The sequence below is a fragment of the Antrostomus carolinensis genome, unplaced genomic scaffold (genome assembly GCF_000700745.2).
Source record: "Antrostomus carolinensis isolate BGI_N321 unplaced genomic scaffold, ASM70074v2 scaffold18925, whole genome shotgun sequence".
In the NCBI taxonomy this organism is placed as follows: domain Eukaryota; kingdom Metazoa; phylum Chordata; class Aves; order Caprimulgiformes; family Caprimulgidae; genus Antrostomus; species Antrostomus carolinensis.
In genome coordinates, this window is record NW_010317297.1 from 9,057 (window position 1) to 25,669 (window position 16,613).

A 16,613-nucleotide genomic window follows, 5' to 3' on the forward strand; every position below is an offset into this window, starting at 1 on the left:
GACCATTGCTGCACCCTTTGGGGCAGTAGCTGTACAAATGGTGCTGTCCACAGTATTTCACACAGGATGTTTGCTGTTGCCAGTGTTCTCAACAGCAGATGGGATGGGGTGGGATGGTGACTCCTGACATGAACAGCTGAACCACACCTGCTGCTGCTAACACTCTCCTCCTCTCCTCGCCTCTATTTGTATCCTAAATATGCCTGCTTGTTTCTTTCTTCCTCCTTTTTAGGGTCAAGATGGTCCTCCTGGTGACAAGGGCGACGATGGTGAACCTGGGCAGACTGTGAGTAACTGGATAGCTGAGATCTGTTCTCCACAATCCCCGCGGTTTCTGTGTCCAAGTCCAAGGACTTCAGTGCAGCATCTAATTCTCAGCAGCTTCTGCTGCACTGGTTCCCTGATGCCTGTCCCTCCTGTCTGTGTCAGCCTGGTTGCTGTCATCCATCCCCAGCAATACATCCTGAAAGCAAAAAGTAACTTATGGAAGAATAAAATCTAGTATTTCATTTTAACTTTACCATGCCTTATGGTATTGTATGGTGGGAAGGGATAAAACAAGTTACCACCTGCACCCCCGAGGAGGTGTCAGGAGTTGTACTGGCCACCCACACCTCAGCTTAGCACAAACTCTAGATCTCAACTCAAATTGTACACGTTTGCTCCTCCTTCCTGTATCTCGTGATGCAGTTATGGCTTGTTCTCCTCCCGTCTCCGTCTAGGGTTCCCCTGGTCCCACGGGAGAGCCAGGCCCTTCCGGACCCCCAGGAAAAAGGGTAAGAAAATACATATATTCCAAATGTATTTGTATGGACTTTTTGAAACTTAGGCCATTACTAGATCTACAGTAAATGGAGGGTGGAAGTGTGTAAACTAAATAATAGTACTAATGAAATTTACGCGCAATCTATAGCCATTGGAAATTGATAGGAAGTTGTCAACTGAATCCCATGCATTTTTTTTGAGATTTTAACACCCAAGAGAGAATACAATATGAGGTGCTCTTGCTCTTTCTGCTTTGCTGGCAGAGCCCAGGGATTAATTTAGCAAGAAGCTAATTTAAAAAGCTTTTCAGAGATATTTGTCTCTATTTTGTCATCTTCCCTGGGGCTGTAGCATCATTTTGCTAATTCCAATAGACCATTTCAGATCAGTGTGATCTAATTGTGTTTTGCATCTATTTTGTGCTTTCTCTAGGGCCCTCCTGGTCCAGCTGGTCCCGAAGGAAGGCAAGGAGAGAAAGGAGCCAAGGTAAGAGCTGATGGTAGAGGATTTCCTATGTTAGCTCATCTCCCAGGACCAAACCCAGGAAAGCTTCCTGCTCTGGAGAGCTCGCAGCCAAAGGGCTGTTCCTGCTGGACATTGGGAGAAATAGTCCAGGCTGAAAAGGGAAGGAGTTTGGAGACTTGTCCTCAGCGTGTAAGGAGTAGGGAGCAGTAGGAAAATCAACAAACAAAGTTTTATGTGCTTTGCATGGACCTGCGTTCTTGCCGAGATGTCCTGGCAGCAGCCACAGCGTATTTGAGAAGGCTGGTTGATGCCCTAATGCAAATTAAACTGTGCTGCCTCTTGCATCTAGGGTGAAGCTGGTTTGGAAGGACCTCCTGGGAAGACTGGCCCAATTGGTCCCCAAGGTGCTCCAGGGAAGCCCGGCCCCGATGGCCTTCGAGGGATTCCTGGTCCAGTTGTGAGTATTCCCAAAATGAGCAAAGTTTGAGAAAGCTTCTGGGCAGCATTGTTCCTGGCACTTCAGTGTAACCTGTCTGCCTTGGAAGGTGCCTTTCTCCCAGCAGAATGTTCTGTCTTTGCTTAAATGCCCGACAGCAGATAAAACATGTTCAGTGGAAATAATAAAACTGAATATCATCTCCCAGCATGTTTTGCTGGAGTCTTAGGTCTGCTCACCCATTCTCCATGAGTGAGAGTTTCTATGACCTCCAAAGTCCCCTTTCCAGTAGAGATTTGAGCATGAAAGGAACGTAAATCCTTTTGCCTTCACCTTCTGTGAAAAGCCAGGACAAATGTTCCCTGACACAGGGACCAGATGAGGATAAGTGAATAATCAGAATATTCCCAGCCAAGAGTGCTGCTGTCATGAATGATTGTTTTGAGGGAATTGCACTGTTTTACAGGGTGAACAAGGTCTCCCTGGATCTCCTGGCCCAGATGGTCCTCCAGGCCCAATGGTATGTCCAGATCATCAAATTTAATGAGATTTTGAAATGGGTGAATGCATTTTACATTAATTCATTCTCTCTTTTGTTTTCTCCTCTGTCTTCCAAAGGGCCCACCGGGTTTGCCTGGTCTTAAAGGAGACTCTGGTCCTAAAGGGGAGAAGGTGAGAACAGCAACGCATGATCTTACTGCATGATCTGATGATCATGTGTGGGTGCGTGGGGGGGAAAATCTCATTGTAGAGAGGTCCTGCAGCTGGCAGGGGAAGGCTGATGAGTGCCACCAGCCCCATGTGCTCTCTCATGCTCTGGAAGCACTGGACATATCTTTAAAGGAGAGATGGAGAGTTATGAGTGTGGCCCAAGGGATGAACCAGGTTATGCTGTGGGTGAGTGCATGCTGCTGCCCATCTGGATCTGGGATTTCCCATCCCTGTATCACCAGCACTGATGGCAACAAGGTGACATGGAGGCTCTGAACCTCTGTGTTCCCCTATGATGGCCCTTGCAGTCCATGGCAGATCTAGTTGTCAGGGCTGCCTGAGCAGAGCTTTAGCAGAGGGCATAGGGAGGTGCAGGATTCTCAGTCTTGTACAAATTTATATATTTATATATATTTTATATGTTTTTATATAATATATGTTAGCAACCAAAATGAGCAGATGCTCCAGCGCAGCAGTTCTGCTTCTATATTTGTGGTATTTTCTGTTGCAAAAAGCTAGTGCTTTGCTCTGCTCTGCTATTTCCAGGTGTCAGGGGTAGCAACAGACTCTTGTCACCCTAGATATTTGGGTTTGTATCTAGAAATGTCTTTGCTGAATAGCTTTGGCATTTGGTTACCTCCGGCGAGAGATCATAGTTAACATCTGCTGTTTTCCCATAGGGTCATCCAGGTTTAATTGGTCTTATTGGACCACCAGGAGAGCAGGGAGAAAAGGGTGACAGAGGTCTACCAGGCCCCCAGGGCTCAGCAGGACCCAAAGGAGAGCAGGTAAATATTCCATAAGACCTTCACGGAATGTACTTTGGAGCTGTGGGGTTTGATAACCTTGAACAGATATGGCATAGCAGAGATAGCCAAACTTGGCAGGAGACTCTTGCTAATTTTTGAGGAATATTTTCTAAGTTAATGTGGTTTGTTCTAAATGTAAAATGTAGAGATGCTCCAAAATGACCCATTTTGGTGGAAAGCAGATTCTCAAGGGTCATATGAAAAGACTTGAACAGAATTGGAGGGATGGTAACATTAAATATGCATTTAGAAGGCTGATTTTTAAAACTATGTGTGTAAATGAGATATAAAACTCCCTGGTCATGCTCTTGTCTGGATCATGCACATTCTTAAAAAACAATTAGAGCTCCAGATTTGAATGGAGTCCTCCAAAACCGAGTGGTCATCTGTGAGTAGATGTTAATTGTGTAGTTTTAGACCAGCATTGCTGCATGCAAATCAATGTTGTTCTGCTTTTATTTTTCAGGGTATCACAGGTCCTTCTGGACCAATCGGACCTCCAGGGCCACCAGGATTACCGGTGTGTGACAGATAATTATCTTTTAAGTCATTGGGAGCTATGCAGTCCTTCTGAAGTCACCTTGGTGCTCCTAGATATACTCAACACTTCCTGGCCTGATCCTGTGTGAGGATGCTGATGGCAATGGGTTTGCCCAGCTGGGAGCATTAAAAACACTGGAATGAATTACAGGAGTATTGGGGGGTGACACGTGAGCTGAGATGGGTGCAGGGACCACAATGTGATCAAGGCAGTGGAATTAGCCCACCCTGTTCCTCTCCTCCTTTCTTTTGGATTATCTACAATCACACAGTGATTTTTTTCTTTTTTTCTTTTTTTCTGTTTGTGATGTATTTTTTCCCTGGATGACCAGAGGCTGCAGCCTGTGCCCTTGGGCAACCAGCATTTACCTATGGCTGGGTGTCCTGAGCACACAAGGCCAGGATCAACCCTGGGTTACGGGGATCACACAGCAGTTTTTCCAGTCCCTATCTGAGGAGGAGTGTGGAACACTGACACAGATTGGTCTGACACAAATGCTTTTTGTACATTGGCAAATAAAAGCATCACTGAGCTCAAAGTGGATGTGAAAAGTGGAAACAGAAAGGAAGTGAATTTTAAAAACCACCTTGTATAACACTACTGTGCCTCTCTCTAAGGAGAGACTGACTTCTTCCCTGCTAGGAAATGTACTGACTCCTTTCTATATTTTTTTCTATGCAGGGTCCACCTGGTCCCAAAGGTGCTAAAGGATCATCAGTGAGTATAGACATTGTTAATTGAAGAGGCTGAGGAGCTCTTATTAAATGCATAACCTGCTGTGACTCCTCCACATCAGTGGCATTAGGGCAATTAGCCAACGATGACTGTAGCGAATGCGGCCTTTTCAGGCTGTCAAAGCCCAGACGTTCTAATGGGGAGAAGTTTCTGTTGCACACACTGTACTTCATTGACCATCAGTGCAGCAAAGATCATAAGGAGGAATCCAGTGCATAGGCCTTAGGAGAAAACCTACGGCTGTAAAGCAGAGGGTATTAAAAATAGACTGTGAAGCGGGAGGTGGCAAGCTGAAAAGCAAAGAACTCGGTGAGAAATGCAACGCTGAAGCAAGCTTCATGTTACAGATCTCCTATGCAGGCATTTAAAAATTCCTCTTGGGCTACTTCCTCAAGTCTATTTCCCATGCAGAATTCAATGTTTTATTCATTTTAAGATTTGATTTTTATTCATAAAACTGTTGAATTCGTTTGGAGAATTACCATTTTCATGCATTGGAAGATCCTTCATTTTCCAAAGGAAACCTGAGCAAAAAATTTAATGTTTAACCCCATGTTAATGTTTGGTCTTTTTCTCTTACCTAACCATCAAAAATGATCAAATTAAACATTTTCTTGGAGGGGTGCAAGAAGACTCCTCTTGTATGCCTGAAGAGGCAGGAAGAAAGTTTTTACCACAAGAGCCTCTTAGAAGAACTAATATTTGGGATGTGATAAAAGTGACAAGTGCATTTTCCTGAGCGACTCACGTTTTTCCCTTGTTTTTCTACCCAGGGTCCAACAGGTCCAAAGGGTGAATCAGGTCTTCCTGGGCCCCCAGGGCCTCCTGTAAGTAGAACCCATTACATGGAATATGAAATATGGGTCAGATTTAATGGGTCTTGTAATGTTAGGAAGTAGAAGATTTCTGGACAAAGATTCAGCATGTCAGGTACCCTAATGATGGATTGGCCTCTCTTAGAGATGCTGGGGAAGAAAGCGGGAGGTGAAGGGAGAAGTTACTAATGGGAAGATGACAAGAAAAGATGGACCCAATGTTCAAGCCTGGGGGGCCAGGGTTTTTATCAGCACCATCATGGGTGTTTTATGTGTCTAGTGTGTATTGTGTAATGCTGTTTCTCAGTGCTGGTGGCTGCTTTGGCAATCTCTTCTGTCTGTTCCTCACTGCCAATGCAATGAGAAGTTGTATCTTTCCCCACAAATCAGGGTCCTCCTGGAGAAGTCATCCAGCCACTGCCCATCCAGTCTTCCAAGAGGACCAGGCGAAACATTGATGCCAGCCAGCTGGTGGACGATGGAAATGCTGACAACTACATGGACTATGCAGATGGCATGGAGGAAATTTTTGGGTCGCTGAATTCCTTGAAACTGGAAATTGAGCAAATGAAGCATCCATTGGGCACTCAACATAACCCAGCGCGTACCTGCAAGGATCTGCAGCTCTGTCATCCCGACTTCCCAGATGGTGCGTCCTGGGATGGAGGGGGGTGTGAGGGAAAAACTGGGTTTCCCAGCTTCACATAGTGCATACAAGCGAGTACAGGAAGAGAAGCAGTTTGGGGAGTCCCTGGCCCTGGTGTGCCCCATGAGGAATATGGCTGACAAAGAAGGAATACATAGAGTTGAACTAGATGATGGTTGTAGGTCCCTTCCAACTGAAATATTGTGTTATGTTCTAAAAATGGGGATATATGAGGCAAAATAACTATTCCTGTAAGGTACCACAGTATTATCTGGAATGAGGACAGAACCAGTTTTCCAAAAAATACATATAAATAGTAGCCTGTGACAGAGAAAGAACATCCCTGGGTAGATGGTTACTGAAGTGCCCATTGTCCTCCCTTCACAGTGTTGATTCTTTCTTCCCTCTCGTGCATCCAGGTGAATACTGGGTTGATCCTAACCAAGGATGTTCCAGGGATTCTTTCAAAGTTTACTGTAATTTCACAGCTGGTGGAGAGACTTGCATCTTCCCTGATAAGAAATCTGAAGGAGTAAGTCCACACAACTTTTTTTTTTTTTTTCCTTTATATCATGGTGATAAGAGATTGTTTCCTAATATGAATATTCATAGACAGTCAGTTTCAGGAGAATTGAATAATAGCAAGTAAGGATTAAAGATCCAGAATATTTCTTTGTTACACAACGTTGGCTTCAAAATAATAATGAATAGATAATTTCTTTGAGTAAGTCAGATTTAAACTGTGATTTGGGACAAGTCTTTGATTTCTGAGGCATAAAGATGCTAAAACCTTTTTTTTAATTATTATTTTTTTTTATTTGCTTTACAAGGGCAGAAGGGTGTGTTGGTGCAGAAACTGTGACTCCCCATGAGTTTCATTTAACTCATTCCTTGTCTTCCCTCCTGCAGCTGGGCTGCTGCTCTGCTGTCTGTGTGCATAAGCACCTCTGATTTCTCTACTTACTGTGTCTTCAGGCAGAGCAGAGAAATATTTATGTCCTGTAATTTTTTCCTTGTGTTTCTTGTCAGTATTTAGTTTCCTAAATGATGGCAACTAGCCTTAGCACTCTTCCTGGCACTGATGCACAAGGTTCATTAAGTTATTTGTGTAATGATGTGCTTAGCTCAACCATACTCCTCATTTTTGCCCCATATCCATGCACTCTGTTTTCTGGAGCTGTTCTCCCTGATGCCTTGGGACCATTACCTGTGCTGGCTGTGCAGAAACTCTTGCAAAGTGACCTGTGGGAGCTGGGTCAAGGCATAGGCAAAGCTGTTCACTCCAGTGGAAGCCATTTGCTTGCTGAATTTCATCCACCAGAAATATGTACCAGCACAGGATAAATAATGTGCAACATAAATCTGCCTCGAGTTTTTGTTAAGACTGTTTAAATAGGAGATGGATTTCTTCTCCTTTGCATTAACTTGCCGTGGCTCTCCTCAAAATGTTGACAGCTAAAAAAGCAGAGTCTCCCCATGATCTTATGGTTGCTCAGACTCCTGCCATGCTCATTCTATGAGTGGCTTTTTGGCCCCATCTTGTCCACCATGGAGCTCTTCTTCTGATCGCTGCAATGCTCCTCAAATGCAAATTGTGCTACACATTTCCAGTACTGTCGTAAATAAGGAAAAGCGTCGGCCTGCTCTTTTTCTATGTAGAGGAATAAAAACAGCTACCACACCAGCATTAAGTACTGGCTAAGTGGTTTTATTATAAGCCACAGCAGAGTTTAAGCCATATCCCCTTAACCCAGCAGAAGCACACTGACTTGCTTTATGGTTCACGTACTGGAAAGGAAAGGACAATCCCAAGACACCTGCATATATCTTGGCTGTTTTTGGAGAGATTTACAGCAGAAGTGAGGGAGCTGGTGGGAGGGTAAGAGAGCAGACGGCAACCACGCTTCTTCCTTGTGCTCTGACTCAAAGTGATTCAGCTGCTTAGACAAGATTGCCATAAAGGATGCTCCAACAGCTTGTTTCTTGTCAAGGTTATCCCCTGCATCACTCCAGGTAGTTGGAAGCTCCATCATGCCTGATGGTCCAGCACTGACTGTGGAGGACGCACTGCTCATGCTGCACCTTAGCACTGCACAAATGCAGGAGGCAGGCAGAGGCTTTTCCTTTGTCACAATATTTTCCTTTCCCAGCCCCACAGCATCTGGATTTAGTGCTGGAGTGACAGCAGCCTTCTCCGTTATCAGCATCGTTTTTCCACCCCAGCCCTCCCATGAAGATCAGAGCATCTTTTACCATTGATATTTCTTTTTTTCCCTCTTTATCTTTCCTTTTATGTCTCCTGCCGACAGACTGCACTGCTGGGTTTGCATCCAAAGTATCTAGGAGGCAGAGATCATTAGCCCTTAGCAAAGGAAGCTAGTGCCAAAGCAGCGCTAGGCACCCGAGGCAGCACCGTGCCATCCCGTTCTGCTTGAGAGCCTGCTGGCACCTTAGGGCTCTACTGACTGGTCTTGTTACTGATGTATAAAGATTAAGAAAACATTTTAAAGGAAGTTGGACAGTTACAGTAAGACATGCAGACTCTGCTTGTGGAACTGAATGTAACTTTTTTTATTTCTTTTTTTTTTTTTTCTTTCTCTCTTTCCTCCTTGCCGCCCATAAACTAGGCTAGAATTACTTCTTGGCCAAAGGAAAACCCAGGCTCCTGGTTCAGTGAATTCAAGCGCGGTAAACTGGTAAGATGCATCTTGGTGCCTTCAGTTTTCTTTAACCCGTGTCATATTTTACAGAGTAAAATGGCTCGTTGGCCCAAAGAACAGCCTTCCACATGGTATAGTCAATACAAGCGGGGGTCTTTGGTAAGTGGCTAACCTTGGCCCTCTAGTCTGAATCAGAGCGCGTCATCTGCTTTGGTATGGCCAGACCTGTTGCACTCTGCATGCTGGACTAATAACCATCACGAGTCACAGTAAAAACATTTAAGGTGGAATACTGAAAAAGAAACAAAACCCAATGGACACTTTTTTTTCAGTCTGCTTGACTGGAAACCTAGGAGCAGGTGATGAGCTTTCCCCAGTGTTAGAGGGGGACACAATGTGCTGGGGGACTTTGCAGAGCTGGAGTTGTTGCAGGTCTGTCTCTACAGAGCACTGCAATGGGCTGCATTCTGCAACGAAAGGGCTCTTGCTGTCTCCTAAGCCATTCCCATTATGGCAAGGGCAAACTGGATGTCCCCATGCTGCTGTCCCACAGCAGCATAACCTTATCCCAAGAGCTGAGATACGCCCAACATGATGCTTCAGCCCAGAGCTGGTCACGGTGCTGTAGTGGCCCATGCTTGCTGGTACCCAGGCTGAGGTGGTGAATCTGCACATCTTTGGTCTGGGGCAGGTTTTCCCCAAAGGAATTATTTCATCTCCCACACTGGAGATGAGCCACATCAGGGCCTCCCATGCCATCCCCAGAGCTTGGGAGATGGGAAATCATTGATTTAAAGGAAGATTTCAAGCCACACGTGTTCGCCAAGTTTGGTGGACAGGAATTTGACTTAGTCACAACTAAGGATTTTTTCAAGGGAGAATTGTCCTAAGGTCAAATGATGCTTGATGTCAGCAAGCAAGGAAGACAACACCACGTAAGACAGAGAAGCTCTAGTATTTTGTCCTCCAAGAGGACATTCATATTGTGGATAGATTGCTCCCATTGCATCCGAGCCCTGCGCAGGGCTGTCAGAGTGTAAGGCAGGTCTCCTTAAGCAACAGAAATCTCCCACGTGCATATCAATTCTTGTAGGATTAGCACGATGCAGATAATGAACTCAGTCAAATCAGGAGAATTAGGGAAGAAGGAAATATTCAGCAGATAAAACCAACCTGTCCCTGAAAGCTGGAGATGCTCTGACGAACGGTGCTGAGCTGCCTCACGTGGTTGTCCCCTCCCCAGGGCAGAGGTTTCTTGCAATGCCCCAAACTTCCACCTTAAAAGGCAAACAAAGAAAATCACCGCGTTGTTTTCCTAAAGTGCATTTCATTGCCACTAAACACATTTTGCTCTGATTCTGCCCGCCAGAAGGATATGGCTTCTGTAGCTTTTCTGCATCATTGAATACGGCCGCAAAGCCAAGGCTTCAGCCTCGTAGCTCCTTGGAGGGCAACTACTCATACCTTAGTTACAGAGTACTTCATCAGTTAATATTACAAGTACCTCCATTTCTCCACCTTCTTCGCTTTTTCTTTTTTTCCAATCTGTTTGTCAGCTACATTATTGGCTGAATTGCCAAGCTAGCGCTTAGGGCCCCCCCCCCCTTTTTTTTTTTAAATAGGAATTTCAACGATACCTGGTGCCCTTTGTTCCATCTTTCTGCCATTTTTTTGCTTTTTTACCTGCCCTGCATTTTCTGTTTGGGGAAAAAAGCCACCAGCACGTAGAAGACCTGCTTAGGCAAATCCCAAAATTGTTAAACACACAAGTCATAAGAGTAAAGTTTGATATCTTTTAGTAGTACCTCCCACTTCACCCCAGTCACTGTTTAGAACTATGAGACTGGTAAATTGGGGAGACACTTGCCTAGATCCAAGATAATTTGAAATCTGTGTGTAGATGGGTGGGATGAATGAGGTTTGAGTTTCCTTCTGGGTGTAGCGTTGCTCCTGTTACTCCAAGGAGAAGGTCCTTGATGCCTTTCCACACACCCCGAGCATGGTGTCTTGCGGGGCTGAGCCTGTAGGGATCCCCAAGGCCAAGGGAAAGATTTCCATGTGGCTGCTCAGTGCTGTCAATATGGGGAGCTCTGTATAAATCTCAGGGCTTGCACAAGGTGTGCAGCTGTGAAGGTGCTTGACTTTCTTCTAGGGATATCTAAAGTAAAAAACATAGTAAATATGAAATACAGAGAAACCATCTCATTTTGATGCTTCCACACCATAATTAATCAATGACATAGAGTATTGGAGCTGATTTCTTACCATTTCTAATGATGCAGCCAAACTGTATTTAGAGGGATAAAAGGGTTGCAGATGTTTTCTCCTGAACTCTGTTTTCCTTCTGTGTGTGCTACACAGAATTCTCAGTAGCTCTAATGGGGCCTGTCACCCGTCCTGTCCTGTTATCCTTCATAGCCATATGGCATCTGCCCCAGGGAAATACTGTCACAGAGAAAACAGGAAAGTACTGATTTTTTGCAAAACTGTGTTCCCACAAGCAAGCTTCATGCACAGAACCAGTTCCCAGTGGCTCTAGTTGCAAAGCTGGGTCAGGTCTTCATGCAATCTGCAGAGGCAGAACAGTAACCAAGGCCCCTTAACAAGCAGTCAGGCTCCTAAGTCAAGCACTGATTTGAAATAAAAAAAAATAAATTAGAGAAGCAGGTCCTGCAGATCAGTAATGACACTTGTCGTTGTGTTTGTGCCAAGTAGTCGGCATTTTGTGTCCCCTTCCTTCCACGTCCTGGTGGTTTTCTGGTAGCTCTCTTCCTGGCATGCGTGGCTCTCTCATGGTCAGTCATATTTAACTCTCAGGAGGACACTGCAACGGTATCCTGACAACCGGTTGGTATATTTATTTATTTATATTATCTTGTTACTCATGATTATATTATCTGGTTATGAATCTCTTGTATTGTTTGCAGCTTGCACCAGTATTTCATGGTACCTTGAAGTACACCACGCTCTTTGTGTGCCTGTATTTTTCTCCTGGTCATTTCTGAAGAATCACACTGTCCATAGAGGACAGTAAGGAACAGCAGCTCTGGTAGCTTGGCTATGGCTGGAGATACCACCTGAAGTACAGTTAGTTTATATGTGCAAATTAGCTGTCCCATTGTGTGTTTGCTTCATTGGTGGGGTACGAGAGAGAGTCCCAGAAAGTCTTGAATCCCCTAAATGTTGGCGGGTGTTTAAATAAACTGGGTTTTGCAGACACCGTTCTCCTACAAGGGAGAAAAGGAGCCTGATATGCAGAATGGAGCACATCCCTGTGCCAGTGCAGCTCTGTTCCATGACATGCCCTAAGGGCAGCAAATGCATTTTCCTTTTAGCTGAGTGTAGCCTTGCTGACAGGGCAGCTCAGAGTCCTTAGCAGCAGAAACAGGATTACTGTGGATTAAGTGTAAAGTTGGCTTAAAAGCCAAGGCGGTGGTGCCCAAGAAAAATGAATGGGAAATACCCCAGCGTGTGTTGAACCAAATACCCACAGTGGTCAGAAAATCAGATAGGAAAAAAAAAAGCCCCAAGTGCATACATAAATCTCCTGTCTCCCCCCTCCCCGGAGAAGTATGCTTGATAGTGGCTTAAACTCAAAATGTATATCCCCAAATTTGCTCAGCACTTCACCTTTTTGCAACCAGGGCTGAAATCCCCCTGCCTTTCTCCTCTTGCCCTGCATTAGCCTTATTGGTTTTTTTACTCAAAACGAGCAAGATAAATAAACTGCCCTTGGTAGCTGTGCCCCGGCAGGAGGACCCGTAGTGTGGCAGGAGCAGTGTCTGCACCCCAGTGTGGTGGTGAGACCAAGTCCCATGTGCAGGGTAATAAAAATGGGTGAGACTGGTGGTCCTCAGAGCCCCCCAGACGTGTTGCATTGCCCCTCACTGCCCAGTGTTTCCCCTTCTCCGCTTCTCATAGCTCTCCTACGTGGATTCAGACGGGAACCCCATCGGAGTGGTGCAGATGACTTTCCTTCGGCTCCTGAGTGCCTCAGCCCACCAGAACATCACATACAACTGCTACCAGTCTGTAGCCTGGCATGACGCCACCACTGACAGCTATGACAAGGCCATCCGCTTCCTGGGCTCCAATGATGAGGAGATGTCCTATGACAACAACCCCTACATCCGAGCTGCCCTCGACGGCTGTGCGGTATGTGGGCAGAGCAGGTCTTGGCCAGTCCCTGCAGGAGGGGTCAGTGCTGGAGGTGTCCGTCCCCCTCCTCTGGTTGTCCAGTTCTATTTGCCTTTGAGTAAATCACTTCCAAATTTCCTGTGCCTGCCGATGTTGTTGCCTGGAAGATTGTCCCCAGCATGGGAGACATTGAGCTTGCTCTTCCCTATGCTGGGAACATGATTCCACTCAAGGTCAGGGAAATCTGCAGCACCTCTAGAAACTAGATAAATTTGCTTTATTTCTGGATGTGCATCTTTATGCAAGGATATGAAAGGACTTGCCTAAAATCACCATTTGCTTTTAAATGTCCCCCTTTGCTTTTACTCTGACCCCATTTGCTCATATGGGGAGAGGCCAGCAATGATACTCAGTTGCAGATCAGTTTTGCAGGCTTTGATAACAATTTTTTAAAGTGCTTTCAAGAAATCTTGGAGGCAAAGCATTAAGGGTTTGGCATTGGGTTGGTTGGGGTTTTTCTGCAGCACGCTGCTGCATGTAGCCCCAGGTGGACTCCGCATCACTCCATGGCTGCAGCACCCAGCTCCATCCCGGTGTCCCTTGAGCTACTGGAGGAGCCCCAGCGTGGAGCTGTGGTTTGCTCTGTGCTTGCAAGTCCTAGCTCCTGACAGGACACACCTGTGCCTGTAGGAAAGGACACACCAAAGCAAGGCCTGACTCTTTAGCAAGAGGGGATGTTGCGTGGGATTCGGGAGACAAAGGTTCACATCTCTGCTCACATTTCAAATGTGACTTTTAGTGTCTTTCTCTCTAGATTTGTCCCCTGTGACTTTTTTGCCCAGAGTGCAAAAGTGGGTGTTAGGCTTCAGCTTTCCTCTGCCCTCGCAGCCACATTGCTCTTCACCTTTGCTGTGGCCATGAGCATCAGCCAGAGTTTCCAAAGGGCCTCAGCATCCTCCATTTGCTTCTACGTCCTTCTGTTGGGTGCCTGATTTGGGACTGAGCTCTGAAAAATCTGCCCTCATGAGCTAAAAATTTGGCAAAGCAGTTGCTGCTTGCATTTATTTTGAGACCCAGCTTGCTGGTGCAAGAGCGTGCGTAATTCTCACCCTCTGCAACTGCAGCGCTTGAAACCCACGGGACAGAAAGATTGAGATGTTTGACAGAAAAAGCCCTCCGCATAATTTAAGATGAAAGTGGTTCTGTTGTGACATGCATGCATCTTTAACTGTAGGAGCAATGAGGAAAATCAGATTAGAATCACTTCTTTTAACGCTCTCGCAGAGAGGGAAAGGACATAGAGAGGAGGAGGTTGGTCTGTTCAACCAAGGAACAAGGGACAGGACAAGAGGAAATGGCCTCAAGTTGTGCCCAGGGCAGTTGAGATGGGATGTGAGGAAGAATTTCTTTGCTGAAAGGGTTCTGAGGCATTGGAAGGGGTTGCCCAGGGCAGTGGTGGAGTCCCCATCCCTGGTGGGATTGAAGAGTCGTGTAGACAAAGTGCTGAGGGACATGGGTTAGTTGGGGACTTGTCAGTGTTGGGTTCATGGTTGGGCTGGATCATCTTAAAGGGTTTTCCAGTACAGGCAATTCTGAGATGGTGACATCCATCCCACTTCTGGAAACACTCAGAAGCCACATGGGAAAGTTTGTCCTCAAGTACTTTGTATCTTGTGTTAATGCAATGTGTCCTTGGTGAAAAGCACCTTCTCCTCCCTGTCCCTTTTTAAGTCTCAAGGATGCTGCAAGATCACACATTGCACATTTTAAGGCAGCTGTGCCTGCTGAAAAGCCTTTTGATTTATGTGCTTTGGCTCACGTGCCCTCTGTTCCTCTCCCTAACCAGGGATATTTGCATGGAAAGAGGACTGTAAGCTCCTTTGAGCTTATTTGCTTGGTTGCTTCTCACAGATGGCTGTTACCCAGTCTTGGTGCTGCAAATAAATGACTGTGGCAAGAACTAAAGCAGTGGGAGCAACAGGCACCCATGGTGCTGGAATACTGGGAGAGACTGGTTGAACCCTGACATGATGGTGGGGCATAGGACCATCATCTGATCAGAGCTTTGGGCATCACTTCCAAACCAGTGTGCCCCAGTCCTTTCTCTCTGCTAGAGATGTTCTTGCAAGCTATAAAAAGGTAAAATATGCCAAGATAATATGGCATATCCGTAATATGGAATATATAGGAATCTTAGCCTTGCAGAAAGAGGCTCTGGATCTCCTGTACTGTTTCTGGTACCCTGGTAGGTCATCCTCCCTGAACCACAGGCAGGACATTTAACATCTTGAGCACTACTATTTGAAAAATGAGATGGGGCTGCCCAACATGGCATTGCCACAGAGGTCCTGGCAGGACCCACGCTCTGGCCAGGCTTGAGGCTGCTGCAGCCAGTGCCAGCGTATCACCAGGGCTAATGTTTGGGCCATTATTTGGATGTGTTTTTCCTGATCTTACAGCTCGTTCTCAGTAGCTGTGATATAGCCTATTCTTCTGAGACACACAAATCAGAGGGAAAGGTAGAGCCAAAAGCTGCTTCATAAATTCACTTGTTTGTGCAGCTTTGTATGCCCTCGGGTGCACTTCTGCTCCTCTAATAATTATTTATATTTTGGAAATAACTGTATGGCTACCAGGCATGATAAAAAGACAACATCACCTTGTGAATTCCATGAAACTTTAAATCTGATCTTTTCGGTAGCACTCAGATAATAGTTAAGCTAATATATTCAAATTAAATAGCTCACATTTGCTCAACAACCCATGTTTGTCCTGAGGGAGGCAAAACAACTATACCACAGCCACAATAATTTTACCAGACTCCTGTTCCAGCCCCGAGATGTCCTGACAGGAGAGTTAAGTGTCTTTTGATCTCCATAGCAGCAGCTTCTACTGCTCCTAAGTCTGGGCTTAAGACACTCGGGGATTTGTTCAGTGGTCACCATCCCACTTGAGAGCATGTCTGCTCTATCTGCAGGGGAAATGTGAGTTTGGGTGCTGGCTACCTCTAATTCAGCTCAGAAAATGCCTGGGCCAGACTGTCACTGTATTCCCAGCTGACTGGTGAATGCTCATTCATGCTAACTTGCTATTGTTGGGTTGGAGGCATCATCAGCATTTCTCTCTTTCTTCTCCCCATCAGGCAAAGAAGGGCTATCAGAAGACTATCCTGGAAATCAACACACCCAAAGTAGAGCAAGTACCTATAGTCGACATTATGTTCAATGACTTCGGAGAAGCATCACAGAAATTTGGATTCGAGGTGGGACCAGCTTGCTTCATGGGCTAAGAGCCACCTGAAAACTAGTCTCCAAATGAGCAACCTCGTAACCTCATTGCGTCATTTAATTAATTAAAGAAGAAAAAAAAAAATTCCTTGTCACATGCACGTTCTGAAACTGGACAGCGATGGGTTATTTTTTTTCCGTTTTGTTTTGTTCCTCATTCTGCCCGATTTCCTCTGTGCCACCACACCCAGACGTACCAAATCGCCAATTGAGAGGACCATTCCCATGACAGATGCAGAATCGCATGACCAACCGCCGCACGCGTGGCCTGGAGACCTGTCCCCATGCCGCCACCACTGCTGCCTCGACCGCTGCTGCTCCAAAGCCACCGACCAGACCCCATCACCATCAAAGATGACTTCTTCTTGCCATGCAGTGATACCAAGTGCTGGTCTATAGATTATTGCTTGTTTGTTTCTAAGGAAAAACGAAAAAAACTTGAAACTCCTGTGTTCAACTTGACTTTGAAGTCCCGTCAGTCCTGGCTCCAATCCAAACCCTGCTGAAGCTCATTGGAGGCATTTCATTGACTTCCATGAGATTTGGATCAGCTCTAGCAAGTAGATGTCATGGCCATTTCCAGAATTTTTAATATCTCCATTAAAT

General features: G+C 45.6%; 1 protein-coding gene across 1 annotated transcript in view; it reads left to right on the top strand.

Annotated features, from left to right (window-relative positions):
* Positions 1 to 16,060, top strand: part of LOC104525398 (collagen alpha-1(V) chain) — a gene marked incomplete at its 5' end in the record, with an annotated part of 24,615 nt that extends 8,555 nt beyond the window's left edge. Inside the window, 15 exons of the mRNA XM_010168545.1 lie at positions 233 to 286; positions 723 to 776; positions 1,198 to 1,251; positions 1,580 to 1,687; positions 2,133 to 2,186; positions 2,285 to 2,338; positions 3,058 to 3,165; positions 3,653 to 3,706; positions 4,409 to 4,444; positions 5,236 to 5,289; positions 5,668 to 5,926; positions 6,343 to 6,455; positions 8,551 to 8,619; positions 12,505 to 12,738; positions 15,863 to 16,060. Coding sequence (XP_010166847.1) covers positions 233 to 286; positions 723 to 776; positions 1,198 to 1,251; positions 1,580 to 1,687; positions 2,133 to 2,186; positions 2,285 to 2,338; positions 3,058 to 3,165; positions 3,653 to 3,706; positions 4,409 to 4,444; positions 5,236 to 5,289; positions 5,668 to 5,926; positions 6,343 to 6,455; positions 8,551 to 8,619; positions 12,505 to 12,738; positions 15,863 to 16,009 — 1,452 coding nt within the window. The remainder of the gene's footprint in view (positions 1 to 232; positions 287 to 722; positions 777 to 1,197; positions 1,252 to 1,579; positions 1,688 to 2,132; positions 2,187 to 2,284; positions 2,339 to 3,057; positions 3,166 to 3,652; positions 3,707 to 4,408; positions 4,445 to 5,235; positions 5,290 to 5,667; positions 5,927 to 6,342; positions 6,456 to 8,550; positions 8,620 to 12,504; positions 12,739 to 15,862) is intronic.
* Positions 16,061 to 16,613: the final 553 nt, after the last annotated feature.